Here is a 25,963-nt window from a genome sequence, read left to right on the forward strand (position 1 = left end):
AAGTGAAATATATCCCTCTGAACTAATATTAAATAAAGAAAATTCCAGCACTATAAATGCATCTGTTCTTGACCTGGACATCAATATAATTAACAATAAATATAATGTCAGTGTTTTCGACAAAACGGACAAATTTAGTTTTGAAGTAGTGAAATACCCGTCAATTTATAGTAACATACCAGATACCACGTTATATAGTGTTTTCTTTTCACAAGCATTACGATTTTTCTTAGCCGAAAAAGTTCATCAGGATTTTCCGACGTGGTTTCCCCTTGTCAGTGGTGCAGGATGGAGGCCTAACACAACAGGGACAGCTGTCTAGTCGTTCAGATGGGTCGGAAAAACGATGTCCCATTTATACATAGGTGTGCACGTAAAATGATCCCTTGGCAATTGAGATTCGATATAAGAACAGGCCATAGTGCCGCTGCCCGGGCAAAATTTCTCTCATAGCAAACTGTATGGTGTATGCCCATCTTCATTAGCCCAGTCAGACTAGAACAGTAGGACGTTAAACTTCATTTCATTTCATGTAAATAAAGTTATAATATGTTAAATAATGTTTTCTCCAGGTCCTCCGGTTTCCTCCCATTGTTAAAGACCGTTACGCGCAAGCGAATTATTAAAATAAAATTAAACCATGTTAGTCCCGAAATGACTTAGTTTGTGTCGAGTGGACCGTAGTGGACATTAAACCCCATTTCTCTCTCTCTGTTAAATAATGTAAAAGCAAGAATAAATAGGTGAGTTTTTGTTTAAAAACAGGGAGTGTTGCGCAACTGCCTATATACATGTACCATGTGGGAGTTTATTTTATAAGTTTGGTGCACAATTGGAAAAAGCATGATTACACAGGAGGCAAGGTTTGATTTTTGCTCCTTTAAAAGAAAACGTTCTTGAGAAGACATAAAGTTCGGGATGGTGAATAAAAATAAAGTTAAAAGATTAGATAATTAAAGATACATTATGTAAGATTTAGATAAAGAGCTAGCCAATCCTACGGTGGCCTGTTAATGCCATACATTGATTTATACCTTTTTCGTGAAATTTACCTCATATGAGAAATCGCAGTGAAAACTGTGATAAATAAAAAAGACATGAAAAACCTTTCCACCGCTGTGTAAATATTTTCTCCGCGGTGTTAATATTTTCTCCGCGGTGTAAATATTTTCTCCGTGGTGTAAACATTTTCTCCACAATGTAAACATTTTCTCCGCGGTTTAGTCCGCATTGTTACTAATGTTACTTATTTACATTAGTTTTTATGTTAACAATGGAGAACAGCGGTGTTTGGCCCCGAGTGACTTTCCGCTCGTAATAACCCATTTGACGTCATTCCGGAGTAGGCCATGCGACATGCGAAGAAAGTTTTAAAATTATACTGCATAAGGATTATAAGACAATGTCTGAAATTGGGGAAAATATTTACACCGCGGAGAAAATGTTTCCACCGCAGAGAAAATGTTTACACCGCGGAGAAAATGTTTACACCGCGGAGAAAATGTTTTTTTATTCATCACAGTTTTCATTGAGATTTCTCATATGAGGTAAATTTCAAGAAAAAGGTATAAATCAGTGTATGGCACTAACATGCCACCGTACATTCCTGCTATAATAGTTCGAAAATAAATAATGTAAAATGAATCATTTGAAAATTTCATTCAAATTACTCTATTGCAAGCGAAGATATTAGCCTTTGCAGGTTTGACAAGACGTGTGCAATAATTTCAACCACTGTACTGGTTGTTCAAAGCTTAGTCTCACTCCACCATTTTTGAATTAAATCAAAATATGCCTGAACCGTTGTAGTCTATTTAATATTGGAGAAATCTGATGCCATCGAGCGTTGATTATGACCTGGATCAGTTAATTAATTTCTAATTAATAAATTAAAAAACATTTCAGGCCTAAAGAAAGACCTGCAATAGGCAGATTTAGCTCTTGCACGGGGACCCAGTGTAAATTAAAAAGGGCTGGTGTAATTAATATGTTCTCTACAAGAAGTGAGGAGCCACAGTGGCTTAGTAAGACGTTGGCTTATTACATATACTAACCTATATAAGCCTAGCTGCAGAATTTTGCAATTTTTGTAGTTTTTCGATATGTTTAACAGGAATAGCATATAATATCAATTTAAGAAGGCATTTTACACAATCTGCAGACACATTCAGTTTCAGTTTTCCAATATATCTCAAATTAAGATATATCCTAATTTGAATCTGACTAATGTGTACTGGTAATTATTTTATGCAAATGTCTATTTTATGTTTATATAGTTACTTTTAATTATTTTTAGAACCTCAACAGAACTTTTAAATAGAAAAAATAAATTTGTTGATGAGGCAATATCCCTGGATTTGAAATGTTTTGAATCGATATCAGCTTTAACATTCAGCCTTGTATAAATCGAATGATGTAAATTGAATTGTAGTCTACATTTATTACAACCAAAATATGTACAAATCATTTTGGGGTGGGATTGTGAATGGCACTCTAGATTTGGAACGCATGAATATGAATTGGTATCCACTGGACCGTAAACGTTTCTTGGTCACATCGTATATAATAACCTGATTAAATTTTTGTTATGATTGATGATTTGAAGTGGATGTTATCGTTCACAATGACACAATGAATTCCTGTTTCAACTTCTGATTTGTGAATGGATATCGCAAGAACTTGAAAATTTCATTTATCTTAGATATAAGATGAGAAGATAACCTCAGAAATGGACAACTCTTTTATTCCTCTGAACATCTGCTGGTAGCATCGTTAGCCATGGTCCAGAAACCAAGGGACATGCAATGCTTTAATCTTCAATTCTCATTATGTCACCTTTATCAGGGTCTCTCATTGATATGTTAAAGGCTGGTCATGAAATGTCGACAGTTTCTGGAATAATTAAAAAAATAAATGATATTTTACCTCATTGTATATTCTCTTTTGATCTTCAAAGTCTTTTCTGACAATGAGAGCATGAATTATATGACACACAACTCTGGTGTTACCCGATGTCAACCTTTGTTGTCTGATGTGGTAACATTAATACTACATTTTACAGTTAATAAACTTATATCTTTTATCATTTCCGCTATAAAAACAAATTGATTATAGTTTGAAATGGCACAGCTCAATTCATTGTCGGGTGGAAAGGGGAATTAATTTCATGTGACCTTTTATTTAAAGAACAAAAGGTTGTGATTTAGTTTTCAAAGAAATTAGTACATGAAAGTAACAGGGTATCTTCTAATTATTTGTCATAAGCTACCACACCTGCATTCATTACATGTTCAAAGTTTTGGGTCTGAAGTCAATCATTTTAAATCAGAAATATTCAGAGGAGTTATAGGAAATGTTGACTGACAATTTGTAATAGACAAGATAATCATCATATTCATGTCATCTTATTTCCATTTTATATGCTCATGTAGTTTGTGTTTCAACACAACAGAATTAGATGCTTTACATGGTGTAAAACAAATTGAATAAAAGATTGTGTGCAAATAAATATTTGGAATAGTATGCTGTTTATATGGCTACATCTGAAATGCCAACTGTCTTAAGTGGAAACATTATAAGCCAGCTTGAGTAATAAATCCTTTTAAACTGGTTTGTTTGCCCTATCTCTTTTGTGCAGCTGAATGATTGACTTGGTTTGGTTTTTAAACCAGCTTAACTGAAAGTCAATAATAAAACTGCTAAATTTTGTGTTAAAAGCTTTTAAAAGCCTCTACCTTAGAGCCAAGCAACTAACTCAATATATACGTGATACGTTTTCAAACAACTTAAACCTGTCAGTTTTCATCTGGAAATGGAGACCGGTGTCCCAAGCTGTATAGTGTATTTTATGGTGTCTGGATAAAACCAGACTTTTATTTTTTTAAAAATAATGTGTAGCTGAAAATTACCTTTCGTTGTCAAGTACAGCACTTGGGTCATGCACTGTATAGATCTCTAAGGAACGGTCATAGATTATCAGGTCACAAAACGAAAAAATTGACCCGAAATCTTAAAAGGTTTACGTGTCCAGATAAGCGGTTTTGACGTTCACGTCCAAACGACTCAATATTTTGAGCTGAAATTTTGAGAGAAGGTAAATACACTGTTACCCTAGATTTTGGCGTTTTAATTTTATACGTACACAGACTTTTATTTCTGAGACTCTTAAAATCGGTTTAAAATAACATTTTCAGTTTAAAATAACATTTTCAGGAAGTAATCAGCGAGTTTTAACAAAAGTACTGTTTTCGGTGAATTTTCATCAACAAGTTCTGGCATACATTTTACAGTCCTTCTAATCATCATATAAGGTCTTGTACATGAGAAAAATTAGCTGTACAGGGAGAGATGCATCTTTTGCAGTAACAACCAATCAACTGACCAGTAACAACCAATCAACTGACCAGCAACAAATTAAAATGACAACTGTGACTACGTACATACATGTACATCCCCTGGTAGAAAGTAGAAAAAAAATACACCTGAACTCCTGAAGCAAGTTATTAGATTAGCCAGTAGAGTATAGGTGTACTTGTTAGACTCAAAATTTATGTGTTAGGCACAATCTTCACCCCTCGCGCAGATTGAAGCCCGCGTGCGCAGATTACACTCTGCGCTTATCAATGCATTTTTACGGAAATATTGTGGATTTATCAAGTGAAACACTATGAGGAGTATGCGGTACATATTGTTTAATTTATTGTATAACTTTTAGACTGAAGCATTATTTAAATGTTCACAGCATTATTCAAATTGTCATTTTCATTAAATGCCGCTCGGACATTATTTTTAATTTTAATATTTTTTAAATGTTTTTTTTTTCAGGCATGCCTTTTTATCAAGCTGTGAACATTTTAAAAAGACAAGACCGTGCAATCAAAGGTGTTCAAGTATGGTACAGTGACCAGGTTAGCTTTTTGTTATTTGAAAAATGAAATGCCCATTTATATTTGGCCTGAGCATGTCCAGATCTGGACATGATAAAACTCAAAAAGCTGTTAATTTTAATGGCCATGATTAATATAGTAATTATTACACATGCTTATATAATATGTACCGGCTCAGTTTCCATTTACACTACCAAAATTTTAGACAAACCGTACTGGACTTTTTATCCTAAGTTGCAAAAAATCTTTGCAATGTACACTATTTTAACTGTTTTTTATTCGACCCTGTCCGTCTGTCAAGAATTCTTGTAAGCACCCTTCAGGTTAGAGTTTTTGAGATTTATTATTTTAAACTTGCTTTGATTGTTTGGCTAGTCTTTAGTATGAAACCTATGGAAATGCAGAGTGGTGCAAGGATTGTGCACAGATTTATATTACTGCCTCTATCACAGAAACCTTGTAAAGTATCTACAGTTTTGAGGATTTTTTTTTTCTTTCAACCATGCTGGGAGGAATCCTAATAATCCTATTGAATTTCAGATTTGTGAAGCATTTTTTTGCAGAATCACTGCCCCTGTCAACAATAAAATGTAAATACTCTGGATTTTGTGATCATTATTTTTTCAACCTACAGTGCTTGTTTGGCTGGTCTTAAAGAAGAAACCTATCGAAATTCAGATTTTTTATGCAGATCCTAAATTGCTTGGAATTTATATGCCAACATTGTATGAATCTAGATAAGCAGATTAATTGCTTGATGCTTTACAAAAAGATAATGTGTTATTTTTATACCTCCACATGTATAATTTGTCACCCTTGTATGTGTGTGTGTGTGTCTGTGGTTCGCTTACAGGCCGCAATTCTTAACTGATCGCCTTGAAACTTTACATACTTATTCCTCCCTTATACCCTAAGGATGGTCCCTATTGTTTTTGGTGCATGCTCGACCCCCAGGGGCAGAGCCATGCCCATTTCTTGTATTTGTTTGTTTGTCGTCAACAGGCCGCATTTCTTAACGTATCATCTGGAAACTTTGCATACCTATTCTTTGTACCCCAAGAAACATCCCTATCGATCCTATCGTTTGGGGGGCATACCCAACTCCCAGGGGCAGAGCCACGCCCATTTTCTTTTTGTGTGTCTGTGTCGCCTACATGCCACAATTCTTAATCGACCATCTTGAAAAATTTTCATATGAATTCCTTATAAGTTATATCCTAAGGATGATCCCTATTGTTTTTGATGCATGCCCGTCCCCCAGTGGCAGAGCCATGCCCATTTCTTGTATTTATTTGTCTTGTGTTTCACCTACAGGCCACAATTCTTAACAGATCCTTTTGAAACTTTGTATACCTACATGCATTCCTTATACCCTAAGGATGACCCCTATTGTTTTTTGGTGATTGCCTAACCCCCAGGGGCAGAGCCACACCCATTTTTTCTTTGTGTCTTTGTGTGTTGCCTACAGGCCACGATTCTTAATGGATCATCTTTGAACTTGAGATATATATTCCTTATAGCCTAAGGACGACAACTGCATGTCCCGACCACCAGGAGCAGACCCACGCCCAATATTTGTGTTTATCGTTTACAGGGGGATCGCGTGGCTAAGTGGGTAAGACGCTGGCTCGCTAGCCTGGAGGTCGGGTGTTCGATCCCTGCATTGGCCGAGAAAGTTCATCCAGATTTTCCGGCATGGTTTCCCCTTGTCAGTGATGCAGGACGGAGGGCCTGACAAGGACAGTTGTCTAGTTATTCGGATGGGAACCGAGGTCCCTTGTACAAATTGGCGTGCACGTAAAAGGCCCCCTGGCAGTTGGAATTCGATATAAGAGTAGGCTGTAGCGCCGCTGCCCGGGCAAAATTTCCCTCATAGCACATTGTATGGCGTATGCCCGTCTTCATTAACCTAGTTTAGGAGCAAAACAGTAGGACGTTATAATTTCATTTCATTTCATTTCTCGTTTACAGGCCGCAATTCTGAATGGATCAACTTGGTACTTGGCATATGTATTCCTTATAGCCTAAGGGCGTCAACTATTGATCTTGGTGAATGCCCCGACCCCCAGGGGCAGAGCCACGTCCAATTTTGGCCTTTAGTGCCTTTAGACTTCAATTTCCGTGTAGTACTTTTAGAGTTATGGCCCTTGTTTCAATTTGTGAACGTTCTAACCTCTAAAGTTGTCTGCCAATCTGTATGAAATTTATATGTGCCATTTAAGTTAGTAAAAAGAACAATCCTATTGAATTTCAGCAATTTCCGTTCATTACGTCTAGAATTATGGCTTGTTTCACTTTATTGAACCTTGTGAACGCTCCAACGCCAAAAGTTATCATCCAATCTTTGTGAATTTTAAATTAGTGAAACCACGAAGCCTATTGAATTTCAGCAATTTACAATAATTACTTCTAGATTTATGGCCCTTGTTTCACTTTGTTCAACCTTGTTATTGCTCGATTAATGAAAGTTATCATCCGATATGTATGGAATTTATATGCATCATTTAAATTTGTGAAACAGGGGTCTATTGAATTTCAGCAATTTCCGTCAATAATTTCTAGAGTTATGGCCCTTGTTTTACTTTGTGAACCTTGTGAACATTTGAATGACAAAAGTGATCATCCAATCTGTATAAAATTTATATGCATTATTTAAAGCCTGTCAAATTTCGACAATTTCAGTTTGTAGAACCTTGTAAACCCTCAAACGCCAAAAATTATAATCTTATCTGTATGGAACTATCTTGTAAAGGTCCCCAATTACCTACAAAGGTAAAAATTTGCGACAACTCTTGTCGACAGCTCTGACGATTTAGCTGCTGGGGTATATGTTTTGTTGCCTGTCAACCTATCTTTTGTTAATATTTTGTCTGTAAATTTGGCAAAACAAACCCAACGCCTAGCCTTCTTTGCCTCTTGTCATATTACAGCCATTTCATATTTCATTCTCTTCATTTTAAAAAGTACCATATCAATCAAAGCAGGAATGGGGACGTATATTGCAGGGTTAGAGATGCTCTTGCTGGATTAAGACAGGGGACATCAGCCTCACATTTGACTTGTTGTATTGACTTCTCTCATAATATTTTATCTTTAACTTTAAATATAACAATTTGTCAGATTTATAAATCTATGCATCTTTTTCAGGAGAAGCCAAACATACATATCAGTCATATCTCAACTATGTACAAATACCCAACTCACAAAACAAATCAACACATTAAATGTAATTAAATCGATACTTTTATTTTTATACGCCTACATTTTCATATGGACGTATATTTTCATTTATCATGTCCCTTGATTTATTCTTTAAATGGCATTTAATAATTATTTCTCTGCGACGTTTCAACAAGATTTCACAAGTCGTTATCAAGCATATAACACAAATAAATAAAATGAATAAAATATGGTTATATATATACAAGAGCAGTGGAAACCCTCCAATGGGATGCATAATCAGCAAGCATGAGTAACTGTCCCAAGCCGTTAAATAAAAAATTGGTATAGTTAAGCACAGGAATAAAGGATCAAACAATTATTAACAGGTATAATGAGCCATGAGCAATAGGTCCTGACAGTAAAAACATAATAAATAAATATATGTATTTGTAATTAGTTATAGATGAAAGTAATAATAAAAGATGAAAGGACAGGTATTATATTGTTATTGTTATCCATAAATAGTGTGTTATTCGTTTATGTCCCTTGATTGTACGAAAATTCAAATTTTTAGCTTATGGACACTCTAGAGGTCACAGTTTTTATCCGATTTTGATGAAACTTAAAACATATCTTTATATCCCAGAGATCTTGGTTCCTTTCAATATTCATGCATATCGGACTGTAACTTCATGGATTATGGTCCCCTGATTGTACGAAAAATTGCGTTTTTAGCTTGTGGAACCTCCTCACAAATAGTGTAAGACTATATAATATCATGGTTTTGGATCCTATAGAGGTCACAATTTTTATACGCCCACATTTAAATGTGGTCGTATATTGTCGTCGCCCCCGTCCGTCCGTCCGTCCGTCTGGCGGTCTGTCTGTCCGGCGTCCACAATTGCTTGTGGACGCTCTAGAGGCTAAAGTTAATATCCGATTGACTTTAAATTTATACACAGTGTTTAAGGTCTTGAGACGAAGAAGCCTATAGATTTTTAGCAATTTCTGATAATTACTGCCAGAGTTATGGCACTTGATCACTTTGAAAAATCTTGTGGACGCTCTAGAGGCCAAAGTTAATATCCGATTGACTTTAAATTTATACACAGTGTTTAAGGTCATGAGACGAAGAAGCCTATAGATTTTTAGCAATTTCCAATAATTACTGCCAGAGTTATGGCCCTTGTTCACTTCAAAAAATCTTGTAGACGCTCTAGAGGCCAAAGTTAATATCCGATTGGCTTTAAATTCATACACAGTGTTTAAGGTCATGAGATGAAGAAACCTATTGATTTTCAGCGATTTCCGATTATTACTGCCAGAGTTATGGCCCTTAATCACTTTGAAAAATCTTGTGGACGCTGTACAGGTCAAAGTTAATATCCGATTGACTTTAAATTTATACACAGTGTTTAAGGTCATGAGACAAAGAAGCCTATTGATTTTCAGCGATTTCCGATTATTACTGCCAGAGTTATGGCCCTTAATCACTTTGAAAAATCTTGTGGACGCTGTAGAGGTCAAAGTTAATATCCGATTGACTTGAAATTTATACACAGTGTTTAAGGTCATGAGACGAAGAAGCCTTTTGATTTTCAGCGATTTCCAATAATTACTGCTAGAGTTATGGGCCTTGATCACTTTGAAAAATCTTGTGGACGCTCAAGAGGCCAAAGTTAATATCCAATTGACTTTAAATTTATAATCAGATTTTAGTGTATTATAAATGTTTCATTACCGAAAATTAAAAATATGTGACAACTCTTGTTGACTGCCCGGACGATTTAGCTGCTGTGGGCGTATGTTTCATTGCCTGGCAACCTATCTTTATCAGATTTTGATGAAACTTAAAATATATGGTTGTATCCCAAAGATCTCGGTTCCTTTCAGTATTCACGCATATGTAATTTCCTAGATTATGACCACCTCTCTTTATACGCCCACATTGAAATGTGGTCATATATTGTCGTCGCCCCCCGTCGGTCGGTCTGGCGTCCACGATTGCTTGTGGACGCTCTAGAGGCTAAAGTTAATATCCAATTGACTTTAAATTTATACACAGTGTTTAAGGTGATGAGACGAAGAAGCCTATTGATTTTCAGCCATTTCCGATAATTACTGCCAGAGTTATGGCCCTTGATCACTTTAAAAAATCTTGTGGACGCTCTAGAGGCTAAAGTAAATATCCGATTGACTTTAAATTTATACACAGTGTTTAAGGTCATGGGACAAAGAAGCCTATTGAATTTCAGCGATTTCCAATAATTACTGCCAGAGTTACAGCCCTTGATCACTTAAAAAAATCTTGTGGATGCTCTAGAGGCCAAAGTTAATATCCGATTGACTTTAAATTTATACACAGTGTTTAAGGTCATTAGACAAAGAAGCCTATTGATTTTCAGCGATTTCCGATATGGCCCTTGATCACTTTGAAAAATCTTGTGATGCTCTAGAGGCTAAAGTTATCATCCGATTGACTTCAGATTGATACACAGAGTTTAAGGTCTTGAGATTTTCAATGAATTTTTATGACTTGAACAGCTAAATCCATGATGTTAAAAGTTTTGTATACTAAACGTTAGCATGGGGCAGAACTTTATAAAAACCAAACAAATTCTAATGGTTTTCTGATAATTACTTAATGAGTTGTTACTCTTAATCAGATTTTAATGTATTATAAATGTTTCATTACTGAAAAAAGTAAAAATATGCGACAACTCTTGTTGACTGCCCGGACGATTTAGCTGCTGTGGGCGTATGTTTCGTTGCCTGGCAACCTATCTTTTAGCTTGTTGTCTGTCCATCTCTTGTAAAATGTGGGTGTATCTTGCTTGGCAACCTCTTGTTTATCCAAATCAGCGGTCTAGTCATTTTAAATCCCATGGAGAGTGAGTTGTTAATGGATTATAATCTTGTGGTAAATTGTATGGTGTGAGTAATTAAAAAAAAGATTAGATGCCAGGTGAGATCGTGATAGAGCAACACATGTGGGATGATATGTGAAATTAAAGTCGTGTGTCTTAATCTGTATTGAGTGTGACCAGCAAAAGATAAGGTAGACATATACCTGTAGGCAGGAGTGTGGTGAAATTTATGCTTTGTTAGATGTCACACAAACATTGCAGTGGATATGTATAATAAAGGCACATGTTTAGTTTTTTTTTTAAAAAAAGAATCATCCCAGATTGATTTTAGTAAATAGAATTGGTTAATTCGGTTGAAAGACCCTTACAAACCTTTATCCCAACTATCTGAAACTCTGTGATTTATTTTTTTTAAAGAAATAAAAACCTTCAGTCACTACTTTCTACGTGTTGTTGGCCAATTCCAAGTTGTATAAGTGACTGGTTAAACATGTCTATAATCTACGTGTATATACTTGACAAAAAATCGTCATCACTCATACAATTGAAGAATATAATACCTTAAATGAATTACGTAGCCCAGTTATATTAAGCAATTCTATCGATCATTTACGAACAGCTTAATATTTAAAATATGATTTACATATTTATGGTGTCTTGTGACATTGGGGAATCTCGCTCCTTCAAGATGTATGAAGAGCATGTTCCCGAAGCAACGAATGCAAGTTTTACAACATCTGGATGTTGCTAGATTACTTCACAATTCCCGAACTTATAGCTACGTTATCTACAGACATGTGAACAGTAGCGTCCAATCAGAGGTTGTGACATAGCGACCTCCACAGAAACCCAATCGAAATTAGTGCCGAAATATGCAGGGTATTACGTGAAGGCCTTGATAAGATGTACGTAGTTAAAGCCAGATCAAGCCTTCTATTGAAGATGTATGTATAGTATAGTCTATCTGGTAATAATACCACTCAGATATTATAGTATAAATAGATGCTAATTCTATGTACATTCTGTGTCACAACGAAGAAGCATAAAATCAATGCCAATATATTTTACATCTATGGTCAGGATGCTGAATTCACTACCAGAATGTCTTGAGTTTAAAGGGCCCTTTTAATCCTGCCAAGAAGAACTTTTAGGATTTCTCAAGACTGAATCTCTTTTGTCAGGAGGTGGCACCTGTACACAAATTGTGGGACCTCTTGTTTAGTCAGCAGCACCTTATTGACTGAGCCACCTTGGCTCAAGTAAAGTTATTACATTGGGGATATTTCTATAAATAAATGCCTTTTTTTTGTAATGTTTATATATGACCATATATTGTCATCGCCCTTGTCCGTCTTGTATGGGGTGGGGGATGGCCGAATGATTAGGGCACGCGTGTTGTATCATAAGGTCTGTCATTGAGTCAACTGGCGTGGTTTTGATTCCCTGGTTGTACGTGACAAGGAGTAGGGGTGCCTGTCCAAACTTGTGGGTTTTCTCCAGGTCCTTCGGTTTCCTCCCACTGCTAAAGACTGATTCCCGCAAAGGAATTATTGAACTAAAGTTGAACCATATGTTAGTCCCAAAATAACCTCTCTCCCCCCCACCCCCATCGGTCCGGCATCCACAATTGCTTGTTGACCCTTTAGATGCTAAAGTTAATATGCTATTGACTTTAAATTTATACACAGTGTTTAAGGTCATGAGATGAAGAAGCCTATTGATTTTTAACGATTTCCGATAATTAATGCTGATGTTATGGCCCTTGACCTCTTTGAAAAATCTTGTGGACACTCTAGAGGCTAAAGTTAATATCCCATTGACTTTAGATTTATACACATGAGACAAAGAATCCTATTGATTTTCAACGATTTCCAAAAAGTTACTGTCAGAGTTATGGCCTTTGATTACTTTCAAATATCTAGAAGCTAAAGTTAATATCCGAAGGACTTTAAATTTATACACAGTGTTTAAGGTCATGAGACGAAGAAGCCTATGGATTTTTAACGATTTCTGATAATTAATGCTGATGTTATGGCCCTTGACCTCTTTGAAAAATCTTGTGAACACTTTAGAGGCTAAAGTTAATATCCCATTGACTTAAGATTTATACACATGAGACAAAGAATCCTATTGATTTTCAACGATTTTCAAAAATTACTGCTAGTGTTATGGCCTTTGATCACTTTGAAATATCTAGAAGCTAAAGTTAATATCCGATGGACTTTATATTTATACACAAGTGTTTAAGGTCATGAGACAAATGATTTCCAATAATTACTGCCTGAGTTATGGCCCTTGATTTCTTTGAAAAATCTTGTGGATGCTCTAGAAACTAAAGTTATCATCTGATATGCATAATGTTTATAGTCCAGAAACAACAAACCCTTTTGATTTTTATTAACAATGAACTTTATTAACAATTTCTGATAATTATTGCTTGAGTTATGGCCCTTGATGACTTTGAAAAATGTTGTAGATGCTCTCAAGACCAAAATTATCATCAGATTGACTTTAAATTTATACAAAGTGTTTAAGGTCATGAGACAACAAAATCTATAGATTTTCAACCATTTCCCATAACTTGAACAGCTAAATTCATGATATTAAATGTTTTGTAGAAGCAGAACTAGAAGCCAAACAAATTCTAATGATTTCTGATAATTTCTTAATCGGTTGTTACTCTTAATCAGATTTTAGTGTGTTGTAAACGTTTTCATTACCGACAAATGAATAGATATACGACACCCCTTGTTGACTACTTGGACGACTAAGCTGCTGTGGGCATTTGTTACCTGGCAGCCTATCTTTTTATTGATTCATGTATACATATTACAGGTCCTGAATCATATAATGTCAATAATTTATAGGCCATTGACATAACAAATATTTGATAAAAATTGTCATATTAGAATACTACGTAAAATGTATTAAATATTGTATTCTAAAATCCACATCAAAACCAGTTGTCAAAAGAATTAGCTGTTTGTCAGATTTCGTTGTTTGTTTTGAGGGTGCTGCATTAGTTTATTTTTCTGAGAAAAAATGGACTCCCCTTATTAAAAGCAAAGCTGGTCTTAGTAGATATATGGGATTACAGTTATGCTGCTTCTCCAATGAGATGCTATGCACACAAGTCTGTCAGAGAACATCCGGGAAGTAATCTTTAAAAAGATAGGAAGCTTGCAAAGTGCACTTGGCAAAAAACGAGAAATAAATGTCCGATAAAATTAATACCACGTATTTAAATTAATTTCAAAAGGAGGAAAAAAACACTTGATATTCTCATGGTTAAGACATGTTTGGTATTATACCTACTCCCACCTAGTCAAATTTCCTGTGAGAATAAACATGTTGTTTACAACCTGATCCTCTATGGTAAAAATATCAGTATAATTTTTCTGCTGTGATTGTGGAAAGCAGCGGTTTAAATCTATAAATATCGTGTTATCGTGCTCGCTATACTATACGTTGACTGTCCTCAAAAAATCAATAATAATCAATTTTAAAGAGACTCTTGTGGTTTATATTTCATAAAGACGAAAATTTAATAAGAAATCAAACCAATAAATTAACAAATCAGTTATAAATAATTAATATTGCTGGTAGGATACATCAGTGCAAGAAATAATTTTGTAATCTGGAAGTATATTTGTCACATCGATATATACTACTGCTCTTGTCTTTCACAATCTAGGTGTGAGATTTTGGTTTCCTGCTTTCAGATCAAAGCATTTATAATATATATTACATTTGCAACATTGGCTGTTCAATAGTGTTTGTTTCAAAATACACAACTGGTGGACGTTGTCCAAGAGCAGATTGACCAAGTATGTTGACCAAAGGAAAGTAAACTTACATAATGATAAAGACTTTAATAGTGAAGACATACATAACTACATGTAGTGTTCATTTAATGCCCTTGCACCTCTTGCTAAAGAATACTTAAGATGAAATGAAGTAAAAGAGGTTCAAGTAAATTGTAAATAAAATTATATGCAAAATTTTTTATATTAGATCTCACAATGTTTTTATATTGCCACATTGAAATGTGGTAGTACTAGTATATTGTCACCACCCCAGTTTTTGTGTCATCCACAATATTGACTTTGTATTTATACACAGTGTTCAAGGTACTGTAATTAGACTAAGAATCCTATTGATTTTTATACGCCCACATTGAAATGTGGTCGTATATTGTTAATGATTTTCGTGAGGTGTGGTCCTTGATCACTTTGAAAATTCTTGTGGACACTCTAGAGGCTAAACTTATACCCAGTGTTTATGTTCATGACAAAGAAACAAATTCATCATCATTTACATGTTTTAATACCAGATAGCATGGGGAAGAACTGGAAGCCAAACAAATTATAATGATTTCTGGGTTGTTACTGTTAATCAGTTTTTAGTGTCTTGTAAATGCTTACATTACCACCTATACAACCTAAAGAAATAATATGTGAAAATCCTTGTGGACTGCTTGGGCCACTTAGCTACTGTGGGTGTATATGTTTCTTTGCCTGGCAACTGGTCTTTAGTATTTGGCAGACATATTTAAAGAGAAAGAACAAGTTAATGGGATCATATGGAAAAACATATTCAGACTACTTCGAAAATTTAATTTGTTTTCAAAAAAACATCATATCTTAGAGATACATTATGTAAGATTTAGATAAAGAGCTGGCCGTTCTTTCTATCATAGTACAAAAATAGATAATACAAACTGAATATATTGAAAATTTCATTCAAATTACTTAATTCTGAGCCAAGTTGTCACTGTAGTTTTGACAAGATTATTTATTGATGTAACCACGGTACTGGTAAATTTGAGTTTTAGCCTCACTTCTCCATTTTTAAATTAAATCATTAAATGGCCGAATCATGTTAATCTAGTTAAAATCTTGAGCATCCAATGGCATTGAGAGTTGATTATGCTCTTGTCATGTTAATAAATGTCTAATTAATAATTTATATAACATTTAAGGCCTAAAGAAAGACCTGAAATAGGCAATTTTAGCTTTTGAATAATGTATCTTTAAGAGATTTTTCAAGACAGAATATTTTACATCATAATTAATACTGGGTCCATGATGTCACTTGAATTGTTAGACAAGCAAGATTTAGACACAGTGCAACTCAGTACAACACAACATGCTGATTGGCTGACATACAAATTGTAAAATAGTGGGTGACAATCTGTAATAATTAACCTATTAAGTTCATTGTGGGATTATTATGCAATGTGAATCTATTAATCTACTTTTTTTTTTCGGGTGATTATACTTTCATTTAATTATCATTTATCATTCATTCAAATCCAATTTTTCTTTAGAAATTGATACATTAGTCTAGTTTTTAACAATATTTGTCAATAGATTTAAGAAAAATGTTTATGAACTCAACTTACTCCACACAAATGTTACTCTAGGGATTTGTCGGAAGACAATTTAATTTATTTCATGTTGGTAAACAAGATGAGAAATACATGTTTATATTTGAAATTAATTATTAGCTGATTTGAATTATTTAAAAAAAAAAAATAACTGGATGATTTTACAATTGATTATTGACTATCTACAATTACAAGCTGTCATGTTTGTATAGAAATAAAATGGGGTTTATCATCCTACTTTTCTGCACGGACTGGGTGTATATCAGAAAGACATCCATTAAAATTGAGTAAATAAAGATCAAATTAATGTAAACTGTGTATTGTATTTATGTATGGTTGTAACTTCTGGAGACAGGGGTTGATGTTGCCACACTGACCCTTGTCATCAGCACTTCTATTTAGTTGTTATATTTTAAACCCATGTAATCTGGCAACCCAAATATCAAAACTTTTTTTTATTACGTAAATTAACAGACCATGATATTACCACAGTTAATTGTGTTGTAGTTTTTTATTGGCTAGCATAAGATGGCCACGTTTACAACAAAAATATTTAAGAATTGATTTGAATTGGTATATTTGGTGATTGGTCATATGTTGACAGCAGTGTCTCATTCACCTCTGTTGAGGATTTTTTTAAAACTTAAAATTGTATTTGGAAGATGATATTGTTGGTTCTGTCTGTACACTTACAATACATGTAAACATAAGTTATTGCGGATTGATTAGATAATTTGAATTGTCCTTGTCGAGGGTCATTTAGATGATCAAATCATGATCAGGCAAAATATCTTTACCTTAAAAAAATCTTTCAACAAGAAAAAATAATAAGTTGATAAAATATCATATTGAAAATAACCTAGGATCACCAAGTTATTGAAAATCCCACCACTTATTAAACATGCATTATGCAAGAGCTAAATCTGTCTATTGCAGGTCTTTCTTTAGGCCTGAAATGTTATCTAAATTATTAATTAGACAGTAATTAACCTATCCAGGACATAATCAACTCTAGATGGCAGCGCTAGCCTGCGATCTTTAGTGGATTGTAAGCCGATTTACTGCATAACTTTCCTTCTCGATTAAACGATTAAATGGATAATCGAGACTATGCTGTTTGTCGTACTGACTTTAGTAATGATGACCGAGGCTTATGGGAATTTCAGTCGCTTAGTTCTCGGTTCATAGTGGATCAATTTGAATGAAATTTTCACCAAATTGCCTTTACATTATCTAGTTTTTAACTATTATAGTGAGAACTGCCAACTCGTTACCGAACCTCCCATAATGTATCTTTAATTGAGAATAGGGCATTATAATATGTCTTAAAATGTATCTCAACAATAGATTGACATGTATCTGTTTGCATACGATTAAATGTCATCACTTCCAATATGACTATAAAATCATAGCTAAATTAATGAAATTAATTTTTTTACCAACTGCAAAGATGTCTCTTTAATGTGTCACTTACTGTGTATGTGTTGTGGAGTTTTTATACAATGTCTTTTTTACATTGTGACATAAAATCAATGGTTAACTTATTGTATTTTCAGCTCTCTGTAATAGCTGGTGTTCAAATAAAAATTTACAGTCAACACATTATTATATTCAGACTCCTCCACATCAGTGACCTTCTTTCACCACTGCAAAACAAGACTGGATCTTCTCTATCTTTCAGTATACAGATGATGCCATTTTACCCACAGTTACTGCTACTTTGGAGGGAATTTATAATTTATTTTTCACCCCCATACATGGATTGGTTATTGTAATGGTGGAGTGAAATTCATCAGATTACCAGTTCGATCACATATCACCTATTAACTAAAATGAGACAAGAAGTTAATGTTATAGTATTAGTTAATGTAAATTAAAGAATAATGGAGAAAATTTTAATTTTTTTTTATCAAGCAAACAAAAACAAAAACGTGTCATTGAATTACCCATCTTTTAAAAGATGTTGGTTTTACAGGAAAACATTTATTATGTCGACTATAAATACACCAATATATCTACACATATAAATTGGTGACAGAACACCTTATCTAGCTGAGAAAATGTTAGAACCGCACACACTCATGTATTGTACAGCTTTAGTTTATGTTGATGGTATTTTTGTATCATGACGAATGTCTGTGTGTTCACGAGATGAATGAAATCCGCTCAATGAATTATTTTTAGGATGAGATTAGATTTGAAAAATCAATAATCGTGAAGTTTAGTATATGTCATCAACAGTGATTCATTGATAGAGTAATACTGACAGTAAGAGTTTGTGTACCGCGTGTCCTTGTTATCAGTGACAGCCATTTATTTAATTGTTTATTTCAATATTTGTGTTATTGGATCTGATCATGTTGGTGGTTACTATTCTTACTCGTGGTTAATTACGGATAAAACACAATCAAAAGCCATTAAATGGAATACATAATATTTGTTAGGTGAAACAAGTCATAATAATAAACTAATAAATAACCAGTATTTTTATCAACACTAACACCATTACACAATAAACATCATGATGTATCATTTTGTCCAGTTCATAATTATGATTTATTTATTAATCTGTCAATGCTAGGATACAGTTAAGCAGTACATATTGTCTTGGTTAGAAAGCAAAGTCATGATATAAAGGAATTGGCCTATAGATAAAAGCTGCGACCAGTAAATGCATTGCCGTCGTTCTACTTCTATATTATGATTGATATCTTATTTATATGAAGCAAATCCAAAAGTAGTAAAGGAAATAAACGACTTTTCTTAGAGTTCCAAGTTCCATACTTCTTGGGTTGACACTTTCATCTGCTTGATCTTCGAATATATTTTCAAATACTGGCACAGAGGAAAATATCAGAATTTATCAAGAATGCATATTGATAAATCCCCTATAAAACTGGGTTTAATAGATGTGAATCAATACCTATTAAGAGTTTAATTTCTGTAGTGTAAGTGTGTAAATCTAATTCAGACAGCCCAGGCCAAAACTGTGTCTCAGTCTTGATAGTGTATTGTTTGATTTTAATTTTGGTTGTCTAAATGGAAACAATATTTTCAGTACACTTGTAGACATTGGGTTCTGTACGTATAGTTACTTTAGTAACAAAGTTTTAGAGACCCCTAGTGCTCTCTCTTCATTACTGGCACGTCCTAAATGACAACTAATATGAAAATAAGGCTTTTCCCCCATCTCCGTTTTAAGGCTATTTTGGAATCCTTACCGCCAGTAACGAAGAGAGAGCACTAGGGGTCTCAAAGACTTCGTTACTAAAGTAACTAGGTTCTGTAGTGACTTTAATCATATTGACAATGTGACCTTAACTTTTCTGTGAAGAGTTCCACACAGAGCTCTTCCAAAGTATAGTTTGAGATGATATTTACTGAATATCTATAAATGGATACAATTCATGAATGTTATCATAGGTAGGCCTACTCCCAGAAGGTAGTATGGAATGGATCCAATTTCGTACATATTTAGCTGTTGGGACCTGTTGTCTTAAAATATAATTGAAAATGGAAAGGACCCATTGATTATGACATATGATGATGATATATGAATTTAATTTGTAAACTGGCCATAGATTATCAAAATTAATTAAACAATTAGAAAAATTCTGAGGTGAAAGTCTATGGAAGACCAAACACTCTTTATTCAGTGTTCTTAATTCATAGTCCTTAATTCTTATTTCTTCATTTGTTGTTGTATTTCGACATTTGTACACAAAAATTAACATTTGTATCTTAAAATCAATATTTGTATCTTAAAATCAATATTTGTTTTACAAATCAGACATTTGTCATATCCGATTTGTAAAATGTATTTTTGTTTAATTTAATTTTATTTTAATATAAAGATAAAAATAATAAATCAAAAAAATCATCTGCATTTTCATTTCATCATAGACATACAATTAAAAAACAAATCTCTAACAACAAATTTCTAAATACAAATCTACAAATACAAATCTTGCAAAACATTTCTCCAAAAACATTTCACGAAATTCATCGAACAGGAACATTATGACGATATGAGCGGAAATCAACCTGGCATACAATAAGTCACCATACAACAAAGGAGAATCGAACAAACATAATATATACAATAAGAAAAATTGCTCGATGGCCTCGACTTTAGTGAAATCGTGTGCATGTTATGTCTCTCTCTCTATATATATGGGTTAATCTGATCTAGCATTAAATAAAATAAATTGAAAGCAGTCTATTTTCAGATATTAGGTTTTGTCTGATAGCGACATATTTCTTTGGACAAACGAAAGAGGGCTTTATCTCTTCTAAATCATGTAATCATGAATTTGCCAGTAAAATAGACAATACTCGTATATTCAAAGAGCGATAGACAAATACTTTCCGGTGAAGCATTATACGATAACTGGAATTTTGTATTAAGATGCGTATTTTGACTTTTAAATACCCCCTCCCCTCACTTAATAGAGTTCAGATGATCCAAATTATATCTGCTTTAACAGGTTATGTAAATATGAATATATTTTACAATTTTGAAAATGTATTTGGACCTTTTTAATGGTATGCATCCCAATATCTCATTTAATATATGTTAGTGCCATTTCAATTTTGTTCTTTTTTCAAGGTATGTAAATACAAATGTGCAAGAAAATAATTTACAGTTTGTAGCAAACAATAAACATACTTTTCAACTGTATATAAACAGATGTCGAGAATTTCTTATTAAGATTTTTTTTTTACTTTAAATATCCCTTCCCCCCCCCCCCCCACTTAATAAAGTTTAGTACCGTGGAACTTTGATCTTTTTTCAAGGTATGTAAATATAAATGTACCAGACAAATAACTTGAAAAATTGGGAGGGTCTTACTACAATATCTGATAAATACTGCAAGAGTTATGGCCCTTAATCACTTCAAAATATCTTTTGGACGCTCTAGAGACTTAAGATAATTTCTGATTGACATTAGAATTATGCACAGTATTTAAGGTCATGAGATGAAGAAGCTTATTGATTTTCACTAATTTCTGATAATTATTGCCAGAGTTATGATAACCCTTGATCACTTTGAAATATCTTGTGGACGCTCTAGAGGCTAAAGTTAATATTCAATTGACTTTAAATTTAAGGTCTTGAGTGGCTAAGTGGGTAAGACGCCGGCTCGCTAGCCTGGAGGTCGGGTGTTCGATCCCTGCATTGGCCGAGAAGGTTCATCCAGATTTTCCGGCGTGGTTTCCCCTTGTCAGTGATGCAGGACGGAAGGCCTGACAAGGACAGCTGTCTAGTCGTTCGGATGGTACGAAAAACCGAGTTCCCGTGTACATTTTGGCGTGCACGTAAAAGATCCCTTGGCAGTTGGAATTCGATGTAAGAGTAGGCCGTAGCGCCGCTGCCCAGGCAAAATTTCCCTCATAGCACACTGTATGGCGTATGCCCGTCTTCATTAGCCCAGCTTAGGAGCAGAACAGTAGGACATTAAACCCCATTTCATTTCATTTCATTTAAGGTCTTGAGACAAACAAGTATATTGATAACTTGAACAGCTAAATCCATGAAATTAAATGTTTCGCATACTGATAATTACTGAATGAGTTGTTACTCTTAATCAGATTTTAGTGTATTATAAATGTTTTATTACCGACAGTAGAAAAAATATGTGACAACTCTTGTTGACTGCTCGGACGACTTAGCTGCTATGGGCGTATGTTTCTTTGCCGGCAACCTATCTTTAAAAGAATCTATTATTAGATTTTGTGATTTATTTTAGCTACCATTACGCATGGACTTGGTTTTAAATTTATCCCATGATGGCATCAGGCTCATCTTTGATCCTGTTTCTCAAAGACTAAAGGTAGGTGCATATTATTATACCCAGTTGAGATATAATTTCGTGAAACATTGTATACACATCAAACATGTATGGTACTGAAGCTGTTTGCCTTGTTTAATTGTCCCCCGCCTTTCGAAGAAAGCAGGGGACTATTAAAATGGGTTCGTCCGTCTGTCTGTCTGTCTGTCTGTCTGTCCGTCTGTCTGTCCGTCACACTTTTAGCTTGTGAACCCTATAGAGGTTACAATTTTTATCCGGTTTTGTTGAAACTTGAAATGTAAGTTTATAACCCAAAGATCTCGGTTCCTTTCGATATTTGCGCATATCGGACCGTAACTTCCTGATTTATGGCCCCTGATTGTACAAAAAACGCGTTTTTAGCTTGTGGACCCTATAGAGGTCATAATTTTTATCCGATTTAAAAAAACGTATTATTTTATCACCGTTACAGCCTAAGGACGGCTGAGTTCATATTTCGTGAAAATCGGCCCAAAATTGACAGACAAAATGGCCATCGTTCGTTCTCAAATTGCGTAAAAATATGGTATATCAAGGTTGTGGACCCTATAGAGGTCACAATTTTGATCCGATTTTGATAAAACTTGAAATACATATTTATAACCCAAAGATCTTGGTTCCTTTCGATATTCGCACATATTGGATCATAACTTCCTGAATTATGGCCCTTGATTGTACGAAAAGTCGCGTTTTTAGGATGTGATCCCTCTAGATGTCACAATTTTTATCCGATTTAAAAAAACGTTTGAATATATCACTGTTACACCCTTATGATGGTTGAGTCTGAATTTCGTACAAATCGGACCAAAACTACCAGACAAAATGGCTGCCCATCGTACGCAAATATTGTACATGTGGTATATCAAGGTTTTGGACCCTCTAGAGAGAGGACACAATTTTGATCCAATTTTGATGAAACTTGAAATGCATTTTTATAACCCAAAGATCTTGGTTCCTTTCAATATTCATGCATATCGGATTGTAACTTCCTGAATTATGGCCCTTGATTGTATGAAAAATCACTTCTTTTTTTAGCTTTTTCTCTGTCCATCTCTTGCAAAATGTGGGCGTATCTTGCATGGCAACCGCTTGTTTTGTTTGAATTCACAAAAGAAGTACAATAGTGATCTCACTCCCAGCAATTATATCCAGCTTATAGGTCATCTTAATTATTAATTATGAATATCTTCCATATCATGAATTACTTTTAACTTTGCTCTGACCTCGTCTGCCATGCTCTTTAATTTTTAAAACTCTTTGTGTAACCCTGTGGTAACTATAGGACACTGGCAGTGTTTTTAAAGGTTAAGATACAATGATCAAATTTGGTATGGAAAATGTTTGTGATAAGCCAATAGATGTCCATGTAACATTGTAATAGTAATATTATGTGAATGATAATCCTGTATTTATCAACGCACAAAGCACACAAAACATAGTTCCGAAAATCAAAACATTACAAGGCATCAATTGAAATTTATTATTTGCTATTTGAAAAATAATCAATGATTTAAAACAAAAACTGAAGACTGAGATATTTTAGTGTTAATTAAAGTTAATGACATTAACAAAGCAAAATTCCATTTCAACCAGGAATAGCAATTCGCAAGCATTCCTGGTAAGTTTTTTGCCTAACGAGTCTTGGAAAATCTAAATAAAGCCATTTTTTAAAGGCAAATATTCTGGAGGTAGAAAATTAATAGAAATTATATTTTCTTTTATCTGTATTAATAAGAGGCCTGACAAATAAGGATCATGTGAAAAGTGACTAATTGTAAATACATTTTAACATGATGCTATACAGGTATTTGACATGAGGACATACAGCAGACGCTATACAACCTACTACATGTCATTAATCATACTGCTCAAATACAGATGGACACTTAGATAAATTTTTAAATGACCATTTAGTTTTGCCAATTGTACTACCTTGTAGTAGCACGTGCCATGTGTTCAGAACTTCAAGTATGTCAAGTGAGCGAGGTATTCAGCTATCATGCTGCTATTGTAGTTGACCAGCATGTATGACAAATGGCCGTTTTGTCCACTTGAAAAGAAAAAAAGGAGGACATAGGTCAGTTGACTAGTGTGAAGTAGATTGATAAAATAATTATAATGAATATTTTAAATGGTCATCATGATAGTTATGTTCCATCTATTAATGTTCCGTTTGCATCTGTCACTTTGGCAGACATTATGAAATAAAATTTGAACAATTTTGACTATTTTGATTTGATTTGAAATTTGTTTTTGATCTGTAGGCATACTTTTATTGTTAAATATAGATTTTAAGAATAAGACCAAACACAGTCAACGATACTTTTATTTTTAAAAATTCTGGTTCAAAAATGATTCAAATTCATCAATTCTAATTTACGTTCCCTGTGTACAAAAAGAGTGATTTGATGATATATTACTATTTTTCTAGTAAGATTGGGGTCTCTACTTTCCATATATGTATACTCTTCAAAAAAAGTAGGGGATATTGAAATGCAAATATCTATGCAGGTTGTGATGATAAATAGTCATGGACACTTGACATGCTTTGAGAGTATGTTCACAGATGAAGAACTTATCTCCCCAACAGAATCACTGAGCTGCAGGTGCGACATGCAATAGCGCCATACACTTTGGAGATGTTCATTGTCAAATTTGACACTTCAAGGAAGGGTTGATGAAAACTGCCTCGTGCTGGTTTATCCTATCCGTGTTTGCTATCCTATCGGTTCTTGCATAAGATTTACTGTTTAGTGTATCTTTGCTTTAGTTTGTTACGTTTAATTTGCAATGAGACGTCTTCAACATGATGAACGTATACGTGCTTTGGCATGCTTCAAATGGGTTCTACACAGTGAGCAGTAGCCAGCATGCTTAATGTGTCACAGTCTGTGATCAGCAGACTGTGGAACCGGTACCAACAAACACACAATGTTGATGATAGACCTCGTTCAGGTCGTCCTAGAGCCACTACACAAGCCCAGGATCGATACATTTGTACACAGGTTCTGCGAAAATCGAGGACAAACGGCCAATCGGCTTCCTGTAAACTTGTACCAAGTTACAGAAATTCGAGTTACACCCCAAACGATTAGAAATCGGCTACATGCAGGCCATTTGCATGCGCCACAACAGCGTGTTGTGCCTCCATTAACTTGCCAGCACATGGCAAACAGGTGCCAATGGTGTAGGCAGCGTAGAAATTGGGGTAATCGTCGATGGGTGCATGTAATGTTCTCAGATGAGTCCAGATTTACTCTGGATTTCACCGATAGGCATGCTCGCGTTTGGAGGCGTGTAAATGAGCATCATGCTAACGTTAACGCCAGACAGCATGACAGATTCGGGCGTGGGTCTGTTATGGTGTGCGGAGGAATCACCATGACTGGCAGAACGGACTTGCATAATGTTCAAGGAAGGGTCACTGGTGTGTACTACCGTGACCACATCCTGGCTCAACGTGCCGGTCGACGTTTCATCTTTCAAGATGATAATGCCCATGCCCACCGCGCTCATGTCAGGAATGACTAACTCCAGCATGACCATATTGTCCATATGCCTTGGCCAGCCATGAGTCCTGACCTTTCCCCTATAGAGCATGTCTGGGACATGATCGGGAGACGTGTGCGTCAACGTCAACCGACAACACTGCAAGAATTGGCAGTGGCTCTGCCAATTGCCCCAAATCGTGATTGGACGGTTAATTAGGAGCATGCCACAACGAATTGCTGGATGTCTGAGAATTGGTGGAGCAATTACTCATTATTAAGACAAAAATCAAAAACGTCTATTTTCACTTTTGACAGTTGATCTCTTTTCGAGTGAAAT

The 25,963-nt window shown here is 34.6% G+C and overlaps 1 protein-coding gene across 1 annotated transcript in view; it reads left to right on the plus strand.

Moving 5' to 3' along the window:
• The window catches only part of LOC126814551 (phagosome assembly factor 1), a 67,638-nt gene that overhangs the window by 20,123 nt on the left and 21,552 nt on the right, over positions 1 to 25,963 (plus strand). The window contains exons 2-3 of the mRNA XM_050539784.2: positions 4,825 to 4,907; positions 22,055 to 22,138. Of these exons, the coding sequence (XP_050395741.1) occupies positions 4,825 to 4,907; positions 22,055 to 22,138 (167 nt within the window). The remainder of the gene's footprint in view (positions 1 to 4,824; positions 4,908 to 22,054; positions 22,139 to 25,963) is intronic.

This window comes from Patella vulgata, chromosome 3, assembly GCF_932274485.2.
Source record: "Patella vulgata chromosome 3, xgPatVulg1.2, whole genome shotgun sequence".
Lineage (NCBI taxonomy): Eukaryota > Metazoa > Mollusca > Gastropoda > Patellidae > Patella > Patella vulgata.